At 44.4% G+C, this 18582-nt stretch overlaps 1 protein-coding gene and 1 pseudogene across 1 annotated transcript; one reads left to right on the top strand and one right to left on the bottom strand.

Moving 5' to 3' along the window:
* Positions 1 to 1616: 1616 nt before the first annotated feature.
* LOC101015259 (putative ubiquitin-conjugating enzyme E2Q2-like protein) lies at positions 1617 to 11101 on the bottom strand. Its single transcript, XM_017960970.3, is given in 5 exon segments — positions 1617 to 2410; positions 2413 to 2506; positions 9570 to 9615; positions 9617 to 9723; positions 10689 to 11101. Coding segments are annotated over 5 exon segments (477 nt in total). The 5' UTR covers positions 10854 to 11101; the 3' UTR covers positions 1617 to 2345.
* A 232-nt stretch (positions 11102 to 11333) lies between these two features.
* On the top strand, positions 11334 to 17148 carry LOC116275899 (annotated as a pseudogene).
* The last annotated feature ends 1434 nt before the right edge of the window (positions 17149 to 18582 follow it).

Raw genomic sequence — 18582 nt, 5'->3', positions numbered from 1 at the left:
ATTATTCTTTCCCATCAACCCCCTTTCTGGAGATGTAAACATGTGTCTATCTAGCTTTTAATTAATTTTTACCTCTTATCTTCATGGCTCTCCATATAAACCTTAACTCTTTTTTCGCATATGTATATGTGTATGTATATGTATATGTATATGTATATGTATATGTATATCTAGAGAGAGAGAGAGAGAGAAGAGGGGGTCTTGCCATGTTGCCCAGGCTGATCTCAAACTCCTGGGCTCAAGCACTCCTTTCACCTTGGCCTCGCAAAGTACTGGGATTATAGGCGTGAACCACTGTGCCCAGCCTCAGCCTTAACTCTTAAAATATCTTCAAACCCATGTTCTTCAGTTCTTATTTTTAAGAAATTTGTGTTTAAACCAACTATAATTTATTTTGACAAAAATTGGAGTTAAGACTCAAACTTCCTCAAATGGTCAGCTCTCCTAAGACTATTTGCAGAATAATCTATCTTTTCCCTATTAAGTTAAAATACCATCTTTATCTTATACTAAATTATCATTAGCATGACTCTGGTTCTAAACTTCCATTGGCTTTATCTGTCTGGCCCAGGGCTATTCCACAATATTTTATTTAATATCTGGTTGAACAAATCTATTCTTTATTATTTTTTATTACTTACTCTTCTAAACAAACTTTAGCATCATTTTGTCAAGTTCCAAAAATAAATCTACAGGTTTTTTTTTTTTTTTTTTTTTTGAGACAGGGTCTCATTCTGTCACCTACGCTGGAGTTCAGAGGCATGATCTCGGCTCACCGCAATCTCTGCCTCCCAGGCTCAAGTGATCCTCCCACCTCAGCCTCCTGAGTAGTTGGGACTACAAGTGTGTACCACCACACCTAGCTAATTGTCATCTACCTGCCTCAGCTTCCCAAACTTTTGGGATTACTAGTGTGAGACACTGTGCCCAGCAGAAATTACATTTATAAATTAATATGAAGACATGGTGATAACTAACATATTTATAATATGAAATCTACTCATCCAGGGACATAGAATGCAAATCTTTCATTCCACTCAGCAAAATTTTGTCATGTTCTTGATAAAAGTCCTGCACATGTAAGTTTATTCCTAGCTATTTAATTTTTGCTGAAATACTCGAAAAAATACTTTACCACTATATCTCCTATGTGATTATAGGTAATATTGGGGAAGGCTATTGGTTTTTATATAACAGAGCTTTTAACTAGCAATCTTAAAAATTGGGGTTTTTTTTCAGTTGGTTCCTTTGGATATTTTTAGGTAAACAATCATGTCAACTTAAAATAATGATTGTTAGTTTTCTATAAAGATTATGACATCATAGGAAAATACAGTAAATGCTTTTTATTTTTTTAATTTTTAATTTTTAATTTTTTTAGAGATGGAGTCTTGCTCTGTCGCCCAGGCTGGAGTGCAATGGCATGATCTCGGCTTACTGCAAGCTCTGTCTCCCAGGTTCACACCATTCTCCTGTCTCAGTCTCCTGAGTAGCTGGGACTACAGGTGCGCCTGCCACCATGCCTGGCTAATTTTTGTATTTTTAGTAGAGATGGGGTTTCATCGTGTTAGCCAGGATGGTCTCGATCTCTTGACCTCATGATCTGCTTGCCTCGGCCTCCCAAAGTGCTGGGATTACAGGCGTGAGCCACCACGCCTGGCCTAGTAAATGCTTTTTAAAAGAATATAAAACTATAGAGAATACGACCTCAATTATTTAAACATATGTATAAGGGTTTTGTATTTTACTAGCAAAGAAAAAATATATAAGGGTAGAAAATAGCCATCATGTCAACAGTGATTATATTAGGTAGAAAAATTATGAGAGACTTTATTTTTTTTCTTTTCTTTTCTATATTTTACAATAGATTGCTTATGAGTTTTATATGCTTATGGTTGCTTATGAGTTTTATAATAAAGGTTTTTAAAATTTTTGCAACATGGTAAGTTATACTTCTTTATATACTAAAAACAAAAACAAAACTTTCTTTTTGAATACCTTTGACTTTTATTGCAGACTTACAGACCCTTGAAAGAAAAGGCAATTCCCTCATACTAGTTCTGGTGTGACTCTACCCATCTCTCCCTTCACTTCTACCTTGGTCTTTTTTCCACCTCCCACTTTGGCTAGTCGTCTCTACTCAAAATGCTTGCTTGGCTTAATGGTTAGAATTCAGGGAAAAAGAGATCTTGAATTCCTAATCTAAACTAAGGTTATACATGAGGGAAATAATAAAGGGAAACTAGGTAGTAAATAAGATTTGAAGGACTTAAAATATCCAGACTTTAATTCCTCTAAGATTATAGTCATTAATCATGCTTTTATATCATATTATCTCTTAACATTTAATTTCTAAATATAATGTTCATGAGGAAAAGAGAAAATAGCTTGGCTTCCTTCCTTACCGAATATTGTTCTTGGTGTCTTCTAGGTGTTCCAAAACTGATGTCAGATTTGGCTCATCAGAGTCCACAAACCATATTGGTGAAGAAGATGCATAGGATTCCTGTTTAGCACAGAGACACGTGTGTTAAACGTTTACATACAGACTAACCCAAATATGCAATTAAACCACACCACTAAATGGCAAGATGACCATGGATTTAAACAAAATGTATGGGGGAAAAGGCAACACATTAAAACCCACGTGAGGAGCTGGACTTTTGAGACAGCCATTCTCCTTGCATAGCACTGTCTGCTGCTACAGCTCATAGAAGTCAACAATTTTCTTCAACACTGGTAGGCAGCCTCTAAATGGCCCCGATCACCCTCACCTCCTGCCATTCATACCCTTGTAAAATTCCTGCCCCTGGACCTAGTGACTCACTTCTAACAAAGAGAATGAAGCAAAAGTAATAACATCACTTCTGAGGTGAGGCTACAAGGAGACTATGATGCCTGCCTTGGTCACCCTTCTCCTGCTCTTTCCATTGCTCCCTCTGATGGAAGCCAGTTGCCATGTGATGAGCTGCCCTATGGAGAGGCCCACATGGCAAGGTATTGTAAAAGGCCTCCGACCAATGGCCATCTAGAAATGGAGGCCCAGTCCAACAGCCTGTGAGAAAAATCCTGCCAACGTGAGCTTGGGACGGATTCTCTCCCTATCCTGCCTTGGGATGATCATAGCCACCACCAACACCTTCACTGCCTGGTGAGAGGCCAAGCCAGTGAACCCAAGGTAAACTGCACAGAATCCTGACCCACAGAAACTGTGAGATAATGTTTGTGGTTTTAAGTTGCTAAATTTGTTACAGAGCAATAGATAACTAATTCAAACACCATACAATTATAATATTTTATTCTATCACACAAACCAAGTAATACCAAGAAGTGCCATTACTATACATATATTTTTGGAACACAATTACATGTGATTTTTTTTAAAAAGCTAATGAACTAAGCATTATGTGCTTTTACCCACTAACAGACATTTACTCTGTTAATTTGTATTGTTTTCAATTATAAATTGGGGAGAAGCCATTATTATATATTAGCTTCAGAACAACTAGGTTCAAGTCATGGAAAACAATTTCACACCAACAACTTTAGGAAACACTGCTTTGAAAACTATAATCTGAATTATAGCTGAAGCCACAGAAGCCAAATATTTACCAAAGGTTCTTTTAAGAAAAACAAGTTGGCCGGGTATGGTGGCTCACGCCTATAATCCCAGCACTTTGGGAGGCCGAGGTGGGTGGATCACGAGGTCATGCGGTCGAGACCATACTGGCCAACATGGTGAAACCCTGTCTCTACTAAAAAAAAAAAAAAAAAAAAATTAGCCGGGCATGGTGACACACACCTGTCGTCCCAGCTACTCAGAAGGCTGACACAGGGGAATCGCTTGAACCAGGGAGGCGGAGGTTGCAGTGACCTGAGATTGCACCACTGCACTCCAGCCTGGTGACAGAGAAAGACTCTGTCCCCTCGCCAAAAAAAAAAAGAAAAAAGAAAAACAAGTTGTGTTGAAGGAGGACATCATTAACAGTATATCTCTTCAATAATGGTTTAGTTTACTATTCTCATTCTTCTCATTCCTCTCTTACTGTGTCCCAAATCTCTTTACAGGCTAAAAGAAACTCTTCAGAATTAATCCTATTCATAAAGAACACCACTTACTGAGTATTGCACTTTCTTCTTCAAATTCTTCAGCATACATTGGGAATACATCCTATGGATCATTTTTATGTGTTTAGCTTTGGGTTATTTATTTATTTATTTTTTGGCTAAAGAAACTGCAACTCGATTTAGGACCTCATTCCATTAGGTTAGTATTTGTCTAGTAAAGTTCAGCATAAGCAAAATAAAATGCGTTTGTTACTCTGGACTAAAACCCCTCAAAACCGTATTTTAAAAATTACAAAAAAAAAAAAACAAAAAAAAAACCTGAAATCATGTTTTTAAAAATCTTGCAGATGAAAAGATATGGTATATAGTAGGTTTAAGTACCTATTTCAATGGTTCCCAAAGTGCGGCCCTCAGACGCCCAGGTCCAAACTATTTTAATGGGAATACTAACATGGTGACATTTGCTGTAAGGGTGCAAATACAATAGCGGGTAAAAACGCTGGTACTTTAGCACAAACAAAGGCAGTAACACCAAACTACTAGTAGTCATGGTATTCTTCACTATGCATAGGAAAGGTTTAAAAAGGAAGGGCAGGCCAGGCATGGTGTCTCACACCTGTAATCCCAGCACTTTGGGAGGCTGAGGCAGGTAGATCACCTGAGGTCAGGAGTTTGAGACCAGCCTGGCCAACATAGTGAAACCCTATCTCTACAAAAAATACAAAATTTAGCTGGACATTGTGATTGTATGCCTGTAGTCCCAGGTACTTGGAAAGCTGAGGCAGGAGGATTGCACCTAGAAGGTTGAGGCTACAGTGAGCTGTGATCATGCACTCCAGCCTGGGTGACAGAACAAGGCCCTGTCTCAAAAACAAAAAGAATGATGAAGCAGTGAAAATTTTACTACATTTTTATCCTTGAATATGTCTTTTTAATATTTCAAGTGATGAAATTGGAAGTACACAGGAGCATTCCTACAGACTGCCTGAGAAAAAACCCTTGTGTCACTAAGTCGTGAAGTGAATTAACCACTTTAATGGAATACCATTTTTACTTGAAAGGATGACTGACAAACAATATTATTTCATCGTGGGTTTTTGGGAGACATTTTCTCAAAAAACGAGATTCTGTCATTTCAAGAAAAACAACAGACAGGCCATAATAAAATTCAATAATAAAATTGCTAATAATAAAATTCAAGCTTTTGAACAAAAAATGAGAATTTTAGAAAACTTATATCCACCATAGCTTTCCAAAAGTATTCTGATGAGATTGATGGTGATATTGATGAATGTATTTTGATACTGTATAATCAAATGTATCAACATGTAGAAGATCTCGGTGAACATTATTTTCTAAATGACCAATGCATGATGTTATAATGTCATGCAAGGGTAAAAGATCCAAAGTTCAAGAAAAACCAAGTTTTGATGGAGTATCAAAAAAGAAGTCTAGGCAACATGGCAAAACCCTGTCTCTACAAAAAGATACAAAAAATTAGCCAGGTGTGGTGATACACACCTGTAGTCCCAACTACTCTGGAGGTTGAGGTGGGAGGATCACCTGAGTCCCCGGAGACTGAGGCTGCAGTGAGCTGTGATCACACCACTGCATTCCGACCTGGGAGATTGGACATTGTTCACATTTTTTCAAGCAAATATCACACAATAAATTGAATGCAGATAAAAATGACATACCAAACATCAAAGAAATTTGCAAAAAATGTAAGATTGTGCTACTTTGGGTTTAGAAATTTTTTCATAAAAGCATTTATAACAAATGTGGTGAGCTTTTAAAGAATAGTTTAAGTATTTCCGATTTAATTTCTAGTGATAAATAGCAATACATATAACCTACATAAACCAAAGCTCCTTGGGCCCTCAATATATTTTTAAGAGTGTAAAGGAGTCCTGATTCCAAAACTTTGAGAGCTGCTGCCTTCTCCTCCACTTTCCTTCCTTTCCTAGAATTTCTTCCTTGGAAGAAACATCCCTTTGCCATTCTATATTAACTTATAGAGTTCCATTGATGTCAGTTTTGCTACATCCCTCCCATCTTTCCACCTGCCTCTCTGGACACAAAACCTGATTACAGGACTCGACCAGCCCACCCATTTCCAGTGATCAGCTGTCAAGGTGGGCGAAGCCAAGAAAATCTGGGTTTTCCCTGAGACTAAACTTCTCTTTCTGGGAGATCTGGAATCACAGGGACAAGGTTGGCCACCTTGGGGTAGTCAGAATTTATCTTGCCTAAACGGGGAGAGGTTAGGCAAGTTTCTAGAGAGCCAAACTGCTTTCTAGAAAATTAAAGATAATTATACTTTCTGCCACGACTGTGAGAATGCCCATTTTATTGCACACTTTCTAACATTTTTACCAAACTGATAAATACAAGTTGGTACCTAGAAGAAAAAATGCCAGGCATGGTGGCTCACACCTGTAATCCCAGCACTTTGGGAGGCCAAGGCAGGCAGATCACCTGAGGTCAGGAGTTAAGAGACCAGCCTGGCCAACATGGTGAAACCCCGTCTCTATTAAAAATACAAAAATTAGCCGGGTGTGGTGGCAGGCACCTGTAATCCCAGCTACTGGGGAGGTGGAGGCAGGAGAACCACTTAAACACGGGAGGTGGAGGTTGCAGTGAGCCAAGATCATGCCATTGCACTCCAGTCTGGGCGACAAGAGTGAGACTTCATCTCAGAAAAAAGTTTCCATATAATTTGTTTCATCTCTAGAAACCAATTCAGCAGTGAGAACTGAAAGCCACCACTTGGAAGGTTTCAAGCATTTAGCTCTACCTATTGATGTCTAAAGCATTAGTTAAGGTAGAAACACACACACACACACACACACACACACACACCATGTATTCAGTACCAGGAAACATGACTGACTAGATGGTATAGTCATCCAACAGAAAGCGCACAATAACTGAAGCCACTGTAGAGGAATAAGTTATGACATAGATCTACAATATTGTTGAGTGAATAAGCAGATTACAAAAAAAAGTCTGATTTTTCAAGGGAGAGGGAACATATACAAGCATAGGAGAAAAGATGAGCAGATGACTGGAAAAATACAAAATTCTGATAGTGGTACTTTCTGAGTGGTAGAATTATCAGTAATATTTTCTAGTTTTACCTAAAATTTTTCTAAATTTCTTAAAATAAGAAGGTTTTATTGTCCATATTATAAAATATCCACCACCCCAGGAAACTTAACCTTCAGCACAAACTCTGCAATATGTTAAAAGTTTGTTCAGTTTTATATTTAAGAGACAATCTATTTTGAAAGACATCTAAAATGATGACCAATATTTAAACCTATGCATTAATATTTTTTAATCATATGCTTTAAATTTTGTAATTTTGATAAGGTTAAGCTTCATATCAATCTTGAAAAGGTAAGTTTTCCATTTGTCTTTAAAATATGACCTGCAATATGCCAGTTTTTAAACAGCAAATGGGGCTCAAAAATCGCAATATAAATTCAGGCAGTGTTCCTTACATAGAATGTTTAAGTGCTTCTAACACTGCTCTTTTTCCCTGGTTATGAAAACACATTACAATTATCTAGCATCTAATTATTCAGGTCCTTTGTTTCTCCTCCATTCTATTAGTTTTATAGTAATTTTAAGGCCTGTGAGGATGAAGTTGTCTGTGACGGCTACCACAAAGGTTACTGTAAGTGGACAAATTTCAAACAAGTTTATCACCACTACCATCCCCACTATAAAACTGTCTTAATCAAGGGCAACACATTTCAAGGTTAACCAAGACAACCTCGTTACCGGTCACTGCTTAAGAAAAGGATTTTTTGGTCTTATTTAGAAATAACTTTTTGTATCTATTTTTCTCTATAAATCCACTGAGACCAATGTGTGGCTCTATCTCAAGCACCAGCAAGCTAAACTGCTTGCCAGAATGTTCAGTTTTTGTATCTTTCCAAAGGTAGGACACAGCTCTCTTTTGATATCATAATTTTTTGAAAATTGATGCACAAACTTCTTCTTGGAAGTTCAGCCAGGCATGGTGGCTCGCACCTGTAATCCCAGCACTTTAGGAGGTTGAGGCAGGTGTATCACGAGGTCAGGAGTTTAAAACCAGTCTGGCCAAGATGGTGAAACCCTGTCTCTACTAAAATTACAAAAATGAGCCAAGTGGTGGCAGATGCCTGTAATCCCAGCTACTCAGGAGGCTGAGGCAGGAGAATTGCTTGAACCTGGGTGGCGGAGGTTGCAGTGAGATGAGATTGTGCCACTGCACTCCAGCCTGGGTGACAGAGTGAGAATCCGTCTCAAAAATAAATAAATAAATAAATAAACAAACAAATAAATAAATAAATGTAAAAGAAAAGACAAGACAAGAAAGTTCAGACATACAGCAGCTGTAATTCTTCTGAAGGCTGGTTATGGGACGCATTACTTTCATACTTTGTTGTTCAATAAATGTGGGGTGGAGAATAAAGTAAACTGACAGAACTACCATATAAACTAAAATTCTAAGTGCTCTGACAACAAAAGAAACTTAAAATACACACACATACACACACACACAGAGACACACACACACAGAGACACACACACGGTTTTCCCTGCTAATCATTTTACAACTAAACAACCAAGTAGCTAACCCAGAGCCCACAAAAGCAGAGTAAAAATTCTAACACTTGGTGAAATAAAAATGCACATATACCCCTGTGAGCTAAAAAAAAAAAAAATGCTTAAGTCTTCAAAGATAGCAGCAATTACAGCTACTGAGAACATCACTGTAAGCAAGCTGAGGCAGAGAAAACAAAGGTGCTGACGAGGAATTGAACCACCTAAGCTGCAGAAACCCACTGGATGGTGTCCTAGGTTCTGAGTTGGCATTATCTTTCAGAATGATTTCTGAAAGAGACACATAATACTGTTACAAAGGATCTGGAGAAAGGGATGCTTGCTTTATCACTCTGGCTCTCCAATCATGCTTTACATTTTCACTTCTTACACTCTCTTTCATATGAAGTCAATTTACAGATTTCCATGAAGCCCTTAGAGATCTTTTTGTACACAAGTTCTTGATGTTATCTCTGCACTTTTGACAAATTCTTAGCAGCTAACTTACAAGGCAGTTAAGATTTTTGTTCAAGTACAATATAGTTAGAATAGGTTCATATACTCAATAAAACAAATATTTACTAAGCATTTATTGAGTGGAAGATAAAAAGCACAAAGCATAATTATAAAATATTTTCCCCTGCCACCATAAAAAAAACGTAAAAAGGCTTACAAAATATAGCATAACATGACCAAAGCAAAAATAGCAAGGACTAAAGAGGTGAGGAAGGGAAAATATCAGCATGAACTGAATATGACCCAGAAGAGCCTTGATGGTCAGACATGTAAAGAAAAATTGGGTAGGGTTAAGGGGTGGAGGTCAGGGACACATTCTACAGGGGAAAAACAGCTGACACAGACGCCTGAAAGGAAAAGTGGGCGGAGCACCTGCACAGGACTCTTACCTGCCGCCTCCAGGGTACAATGGGCCTTTCCAGAACACAGCAGCGCAGCCAGGCCCCAGGGAGAGGGATCACTCAAACAGCACCAGAGGCTGCATTCCAACTTTTCCTCCGTCAACGAGTCCGTTTTCATTGTTAGTTTCTCCTTAAACACAAACTTAAAAACAACTGGCTGAATACGGGGGATCAAGGAAAACCTGACTGAAGAATGAGGCCTTAAAACTTAAGGGCCTTGGGTCCTAGTGCGGTGGCTCCTGCCTGGAATCCCAGCGCTTTGGGAGACAGAGGTGGGTCATTTAAAGTCAGGAGTTCGAGACCAGCCTGGCCAACACGGTGAAACCCTGTCTCTATTAAAAACACAAAAGTTAGCCAGGTGTGGTGGTGGGCGCCTGTAATCCCAGCTACTCGGGAGGCTGACGCAGGAGAATCGCTTTAACTACTGAGATCGCGCCACTGCACTCCAGCCTGGGCGACAGAGTCAAACTGTCGCCCAGACAGGAAAAACCAAAAAAAAAAAAAAAAAAAAATTCTACCTCTCAAGTAGCTGGGATTAAGGCGCCTGACACCATGCCCGGCTAATTTTTGTATTTTTTAGTAGAGATGGGGTTTCACCATCTTGGCCAGGCTGGTCTCCAACTCCTGGCCTCAGATGATCCGCCCGCCGTGGCCTCCCAAAGTGCTGGGATTACGGGCTTGAGCCACCGCGCCCGGTCAAAAAACCCGAAAATCTTAAAGGCCTTTTCCCTTCTGCGCCTGGGCTCAAACGACGCCAGAGCCTCCCTGCCCCGCCCTGTCACGGTCCCGGGAGCGGGCCGGCTGACTGAGAGAGACCTTGGGTCCCGAGAGGACTCCTGCCGCGCGGGCTCCCACCTGGGGGAGCGGCGACCGGGGCCAACTCGGGCCGGCAGCCCCCAAGCCAGCCCCGCGTGAGGAGCCGGAGAGACGCGCCCTCTGCCTCCCATTCAAGCCCCGCGCAGTCACAGGGGCCAGGGCCGGGCTAGTCGCGGGAGAAAGAGGCAGGGAATCGGAGCCTCTCCCGGGCAGGCTCCCCTTTGTCCCGGGACTCCGGGCGCCCCTCTCCGCCCTCGCCCTGCCCAGCGAGGCCGCTGCCGGGCGCCTCACCCTGAAATTGCAGTGGAGCCCTGAGCGGCGGCTGGATTCCTGGTTCTTGTGGAAGATAGAACAGCCAGCAACTTCAGTTTGGCCTTGAACCCTGACACCGACATCTTCCTCTCCTGTCCAGCGGGAGGGGCGCGGAAGGGAGAGCCTGTCCGGGGCAGCTGTCATTGCCGCGACCACCCGGCGACCGAGCTCTGGAGGCTCCGCCTCTCCCAGCCGCCTCAACCTTTGTGGGAGCGCGGATGGAAAACGGCAAGGGGCACAGAGGCCTCCGCAGGAAGCTGTGTGGCGGCCTGGGGGGCTGCTCCCTTTGTAACCAATTCCACCAACAGGAGGGGCGGCTCCTGTCAAGCCGCAGCTTAAAAGGGCAACAGCACCACCGTCCCCGCCACCGCCTGGGAAAGGGCTGCCCCCACCTTGCCACTGTCCCCATCACCTCTCACCCCTTACCCCTCACTCTTCAACCCGGCCAGCCCCGCGCGCACGCGTTTCACGAATCCAGAGCGTGAGCGGGCTGCCTGCTGCCCCCTTCTCCCCTTGACCCAGCACCTTTCTGCCCAACCCATCTGGTCCCTCCCTTCTTCACACTGGAAGCTCAGGGCGGCACGACCACCAACTCTCCTCTCTCTCTCTCTCTCTCTCTCTCTCTCTGTGTGTGTGTGTGTGTGTGTGTGTGTGTGTGTCCCAAGGGAAGAGAGCACTGCTGAGTTCAGGCTGATTTTTAGCTCGTGGACTGTCAGCAAAATACAGTCACAAGAAGGTATATGCTGTTTTGTCTTGCAGTGACATCATGTTGCTCATGTTTTATGTTTTTCAGTGTTCATTAGTTTCTATTTGTTCTCAGTTAATATCCAGCTGAATAGATTGTGTAAGTAGAATACCCCCAAACTGAAAGCCACTTACATAAAGTATAGTGAAAAATATGTCATCCGCTTAAACTATAGCTGAAGATGTGTATACACTAGTTTTGCGTAGCCAACACTAGATAATGGATAAGGGCACAGGGCTAGACTGCCTGGGTTCAGGTTCCAACTTAGCTACTTGCTGGCTGTGAAATACTTCACAGCTTTAAGCCTCAATTTCTTTTTTTTCCTTTTTAACATAATCCCAAATGTGATAGTTTCTTGATCTGAAAAACAGAAATTATTCAATCAGAGTCTACATGAAAACTAAAGTTTTTGAAGCCACTGCTTGGCTCAGGAAAGTCCTCAGCTTTAGCCGTTATTAGCTATGATTATTATTGTGTTGGCTACATGTGCATTCATGAGTCAGGAAAATGCTCAAGAATATCAACCAAGTATCCAAATTATCTCACCAGACTGAGAGAGATGCATGTGTGCATGCTCATGTTTCAGCTCAGAGCCTTTTGACTAGAAGGTTCTTGAACTCAGAGGCCCAGGCATTATCAACTTGACTTTGCAGTGGAGCCATCACTTTTGTTGATCAATAAAATTGACATAATGCTCTCTTTTTTTTTTTTTGCACCAACCATGTGCCTAGAGCTAACTGTGTCAAGAGCATGCTTCAGTTGGCTGGAGTGAGCAATTCAACTTGTGAGGAATGAGAACTGTTAGAGTTGAGACAAGAAACATAAAACCCCAGGGTAAGGTAGGAATCACTGAAAGTCAGGCAAAGGAACTGGCATCCAGTAATGAGTTAGGCTTTGCCAGCCTCTGGCCCTACAGATGGCTCTTTGGAGAGGAAAAAATTAAGCCAGGCCCGAGGGCACAGATCCTAAGGGAATGCTGGCAGCTCTAGGCTGTCTATGGAAGAGAAGCAGAGGGTGGCACCTGGTTGAAAGAGGGGGCTGGGGGACATAGCTTGAGCCTGTGTTTACAGATGGAGTCTCCTGATTCCTGCGACTGGGGAAGGAGATCGTGCCCGGATCAGGGGACCTCAAATCAGAACCCTTCCACCCACACACCTTCTTTTCAGGGCATCTTTCATTGCAAACAACAGATAAACTAGTTGGAAAGCTCAGCAGATTCTCACGGTGGTGCCTAGCAGGCCAGGCCTAGCTGCCCTTTATGCTGTGACTGAGGATAATGCCACTGGCCTGTAACCACACATTGGAAAATCTTTACATCCATGGACACGCCGTGCCCACAGAGATAGCAGTGCATGGTTCTTTAGGTTTGGGGTGCTGTCCTGGCAGTTGCCTTATAAATATATAGGATTAAAATGGGATGCCCTGGAACTTAGCTAACCTTTACCCCCCCCCCCCAAAATGAAGGGGCACTAGTTTTTTTAGCTTTATGAAAGATGTATCTGTCATTGTTTTTAGAACTTTTGGAGAAAGATTTCTTGGGAGGAAGCTATCCTGAACCCCCAGAGATTTTCTCATTTACAGGTGCACCAGCTTTAGAGTCCTACCTAGATCTTCATCCTGGCTCAGCCACCCTCCAGTTGTGTGACCTTTGAGAAGTTGCTTGACTACACTGAGTCTTGTTGTCTCCTATGAGTGGAGGTTGCTACATTGCTACTGTGTGGAGCACCTACCCCCAGGCAGTCTTATAGGGTGATGGTGAAGATTAAATGCAATAGTAAGGCTGAAGGAGGAGGATCGCTTGAAGCCAGTAGTTCGAGACTAGCCTGGGCAACAAAGCCAGACCTCATTTCTATGAAAATGTTTCTTAAAAAATTAGCCGGACTTGGTGGCTTAGGCCTGTAGTCCCAGCTACTCGGGAGGCTGAGGTGAGACCACTTGAGCCCAGGAGTTTGAGGCTGCAGTGAGCTGTGATCGTACAACTGTCCAGGCAACAGAGAGAGAACCTATATCAAATAAATGAATAAGTAAATAAAAAAATAAAATAATAAAATAATGCATGCAATTAGTACACTAGTACATGATCAGGCACATGATAAATGCTCGATAAATGGTAGCCCCAATAAGCTTTGTAATGTTTTGGGAGAGAGTGTCCTTTGGACTCAGCCCAGTGACAGAAGCATTTGAAAAGACTGATGTGTATGATGGCTATTTCCTACAAGTACAAGCCTGTACCTCCAGGGACCCAAGGCATTGGCTCAGTGGGGCACCTTGTTCTATTTACTCTTGGTTTGGTCGGCACCGATGGCCCTAGGGCTAAGCAGGACTGCCACGACAGATTGCCAAGAGTATCCCCCTCCCCAAGCTAGCCATGGGAAAGCCACTTGCATCATAAGACTACAGGAAATCAAAGGGAATAAAAAGCAAAATTTAGTCACCTACTCTCCAGTTGATGGGCAATAGGTTTTTGTTATTTTGAACAGAGCTGTTAGGAACATCCCTTGTCCACATACCCTGTTTTATATAGGCAAGAATTTCTCTTGGATATAGAGTAGAATTGATGGGCTGGGAGGAGTGTGAATATTTAACCTTATGAGAGGGAGCCAAACTGTTTTCCAAGGTGGTCGTACCAGTGTATACTCCCAGCAGCAGTTCTTAAGAGATCTCAGGATCTCTATCTTCTGGTAAGGTCACAAGCAGTCAAAAAGAATGAACGCCGGCTATAAACAACAATAAGAATTTTAGCAATATAATATTAAGTGAAGAAAACAAATTCCAGAAGGATGCATACAGCATACTTTATATAACTTGGAAAAGAAAATGTGTATATAGGCCAGGCATGGTGGCACATGCCTGTACTCCCGGCACTTTGGGAGGCCAAGGTAGGAGGATTGCTTGAGGCCAGGAGTTCAAGACCAGCCTCAGCAACATAGCAAAACCCTGTCTCTACAAAAACTAGAAAAATTAGCCAGATGTGGTGGTGCAGGCTTGTAGTCCCAGCTACTCATGAGGCTGAGGTGGGAGGAGGGGATCTCTTGAGTTTTAGGTGTTTTAAAGGTTACACGTGAATCATGATTGCACTGCTGTGCCTCCAGCCCTGGGCAGCAGGGAATGGGAATCCCTGTCTCTAAATAAATAAAATAATAAAATACACCATCATTAAAATTTAAAAAACAAAATATAGGCGGGAGGGTGTCGCCCACGCCCTCCATGTCCAAAGCACTTACAGGGGGCAGAATGGGAGGCAGCTCCGAGGTCAAGGGAGGTTCCGGAATAGCCCTGATCCGCCATGGCAGAAATGAGCTTATCCTCTACTAAAAATAGAAATTAAAGCTGGGCATTACTGGGTTCCGCCCTGCTTGCCAAAGAGCTTCCAGGGCAGGGGAGAGCAAGCATGAACCACTAGAGGTGGGCTGCAGTGAGCTGAGATCATGCCACTGCACTCCAGCCTGGGTGATAGAGTGAGTCTCAAAACAAAACAAAACAAAACAACAGCAAAACAAAACAAAACAAAAGGCAAAACAAAACAAAAAAACAAAAAACAAACAAAAAAACCCTCAAGATCACTGAGTAGCTATTACCAAGCATGCCATCATGAAATAGGAAAACCTACTAAAAATGGGTAAATTTCTGGACACATCCAGACTACCAAGATTGAACCAGGATGAAATCCAAAACCTGAACAGATCAATAACAAGTAATGGGATCGAAGCAGTAATAAAAAGTCTCCCAGCAAAGAAATACCTGGGACCTAATGATTCACTGCTGAATTCTAGCAAACATTTAAAGAAGAACTAATACCAACCTTACCCAAACGATTCCAAAAATAGAGAAAGAGGGAATACTTCCAAACTCATTCTACAAGGCTAGTATTATCCTGATACCAAAACCAAAGATACATCCAAAAAAGAAACACTACAGGCCAGTATCACTGATGAATATTGATGCAAAAATCCTCAACAAAATATTAGCTAATTGAATTCAACAACACATTAAAGTTGGGGTGCAGTGTCCCAGGTTCACCCAACACTTCCCATTTTTCTCGCTGTGTGTGTCTACTTTGCTGTGTTCCCTGGTGGCAGCGGGGGTGGCAGTGTTGGTGTGTGGGCCTCCCAGGACAAGGGGAAAGTGAGTGTGCCCTTTTCTTGCCTCCTGCCAGGCGTCTGCAGCCTGGCACAAGCTCTGACCAGGTCTTCAAGCAAGGGACCTGGAGATGTTCTTTTCAAATTTATGGATTGGTAACTTGAGGCAAATTCTGGGCACTAGAGTCACAACTAAGAGGACACTTGAATTAGGGGGAGTCTGGGGCCCTGAGAAGTAGAGTCCTGAAACTGTCTACAGCATGTGGGGAGCTGGGTGTGTGTTCAGGCCAGTTGCTTCTCTCTGTGCCTCAATGTTCCAGGTACCCTGGAGGGGCTGAGATCCTAGGGATTCCTGGAGCCTGGCTGCATGGCCTGGCCACCCTGATGCCCTTGTGTTCTCCATGACAGGACAGCAAGGCCAAGAAGAATGGCTCCAACAGCTTCATGCACTCCATGGACCCACAACTGGAGCGGCAAATGGAAAACACCCAGAACCTGGTGGACTTCTACATGGCCATTGTCAACAAGACTGTATGGGACCTCATGGTTGATGTCATGCCCAAGACCATCATGCACGTCATAATCAACAATGTGCATGCACTGCCCCCTGGGGCCTCCTGTGGCACTGGAGATGCTGGTGGCCATGTTGGCCTGGGGGAGATGCCGACCAGCCCTATGGGACCAGGCTCAGGGAGGGAGGCATGGTCCAGACCAGAGCTGTCTTATAGAAATATAACATGGGACTGAGGTCAGTGGCCCATGCCTGTAATCCCAGCACTTTGGGAGGCCATGGCGGGAGGATAGCTTGAGCACTGGAGTTCAAGACCAGCCTGGGCAACATAGTGAGACCTGGTCTCTACACAAAAATTTTAAAAATAGCTGGGCTTGGTGGTGGCACGTGCCTATAGTCCTAGCTACTCGACAGGCTGACATTGGAGGATCACTTTGAGCCCAAGAGATTGAGGCTGCAGTGAGCGGTGATTTTGCCCACTGTACTCCAGCCTAGCAACAGAGCGAGATCCTATTTCCAAAAAAAATCAACAACAACAACAACAACAAAACTAAGTAGACAGGTGTCATGGTGGCATGATAGGTCCAGGGTCCCCTCCCAGATCTGTGACCTTGGACAAGTGACTTTTCCTCTGGACCTCAGTGTCCCTATCTGAGTGAGAAAAGGGCAGTGGGGAGGCAGATCTTTCAGTCCAAGTGGCGTAAAAGCCGCATCTGAAGAGGCATACTCAGGGCACAGTCCCAGCAGGGACCGGCGGGAGGCCAGGGCAGCACAGGCATCAGGTCCCAAACTCCTTCCCTCTTTGCCCACTCTCAGATGGAAGAGTTCATCTTCTCGGAGCTGCTGTCCCACCTGTACTCGCGTGGGGACCAGAACATGCTGATGGAGGAGTCAGCAGAGCAGGCACAGCGGTGCAATGAGATGCTGCACATGCACCATGTGCTGAAGGAGGAGGTCAGCATCATCAACTACTTCAATGCGACCACCATTAGCACACCCACGGGGGCCTGTGGACGACTCCTGGCTGCAGGTGCAGAGCATCCTTGCCAGATGCAGGTACCAGGGCTGGCTCCCACGGCCCCAAAACTCCCCAACCTCCATGGCTGAGCCTGCTGGCTCTGGGAACAGGCTCTGTGCCCAAGCTGGCAGACATGGGTGTTCTCTGGAGCCATCAGAGAGCTCGTGGTTTATGGTGTAAGGGCTGAGAGCTTGGAGAGGCTTGTGTGTGGGGTTGTACTCTGAGGTGGCCAGAGGCCTAGGAATGTCATCCTGGGCACACCGTACTTGTTGTGCAGTCTGAGTCATGCTGCCAGGGCAGGGCATCCAGCTCCCAGCCTGGGAGTGCTGAGAGCCAAATCCACTGCAGAGCAGGGGTGATAGTCAGGGTCTCACCTCTTCTATCTGTCGGCAATTCAGTGGTGATTGAGGATAAAACCTCGAGAGTCCCATACACATGATCAACCCACAACACACCTCACAGGCCAGGCAGGGACACACAGCCCTCTTCTCTCCCTCCCAGGTACCATCATAGCTGCTAGCTTGTGACTGAATGCAGGGTCCCTGGCCCCCTCTGATGCACTACCGCCAGCCAGCAGTCACGCACCTTGGCCTGTTGCTCCTAGAGGTCGCCTCTGCTATTCAGCCAAGGGGACCACAGTGCCTGCTGGCCCGGCTGAGCTCCGCCCAGCAAGCCCGCCCACCTCCCTTGCCATGGAATCTCCCTCTTCTGCTTTTCCCAGCAGGAAGGGCCCAGCCTCACTTATGCAACCTGCAACCCCCAACAAGCTGAGGCTCCTCTCTTAGACTTATAAGTCTATAGCCAGTGGCATCCGGCTGCCTGCCCTCCCTGCCTTCCCCAGGGTCCTTTCAGAGGGTCCTGGGCTTTCTGACTGCTCAGAGGGGGCTCCGGCGATCACCCCAGCCATCCATCCCTTTTAGCTTCATAGTCCTGGTGCAAGCAGTGTTCCTTCTCTATCAGGCCTTGTGGCTGCTGCGTTGGGCTCCCAAACGCGAGAGGTGGCCCAGGGCCAGTGGGTTGGAAGACAGGGTGACCAGAGAAGCGGGAAGGCCGATGGGCTGAGCACTGGTCTGAACGGTGGGTGCACTGCCTGGGTGCTGTGGAAGAGGCCAGCATGCGTGGGGTGGGGAGGGCCGCTGTAGCTCCCAGGCACTACCTGTGAAGCTCCGGCTCCTCCCTCCATCTTCCTCCCCTCTCCCCTTCAGCCCCTCTTTTCCAGGAACCTTGCCACACCTGCACCTGCGCCCTCCCCTCCCCAACCCTCCCACAGCTGCTGTGGCACACCTGTGCTGTGCACTTACCTCACCAGCTCTCTGCTCACTTTTCTCTCTCCTGTTTTCTCTCTGCTTTCTCTCCAACTGCCAGCCGATCGGGTCCGGCAAGTCCATCCCATCCTCAGAGCCCAGGCACCCCTTTGACCTCTAAACAGATCCCTCCTCTTCTCAGCCTGAGTGGCTGTTCTGTGACTCGACAGTGGCTCCCCCAGCCCCAAAGCCAGCCCCCTACATCTGTGACTTAGT

This window comes from Papio anubis, chromosome 7 (genome assembly GCF_008728515.1).
Source record: "Papio anubis isolate 15944 chromosome 7, Panubis1.0, whole genome shotgun sequence".
Classification (NCBI taxonomy): domain Eukaryota; kingdom Metazoa; phylum Chordata; class Mammalia; order Primates; family Cercopithecidae; genus Papio; species Papio anubis.
The sequence above is the reverse complement of the archived record's forward strand: the minus strand, read 5'-3'. Positions and strand labels throughout refer to the sequence as shown.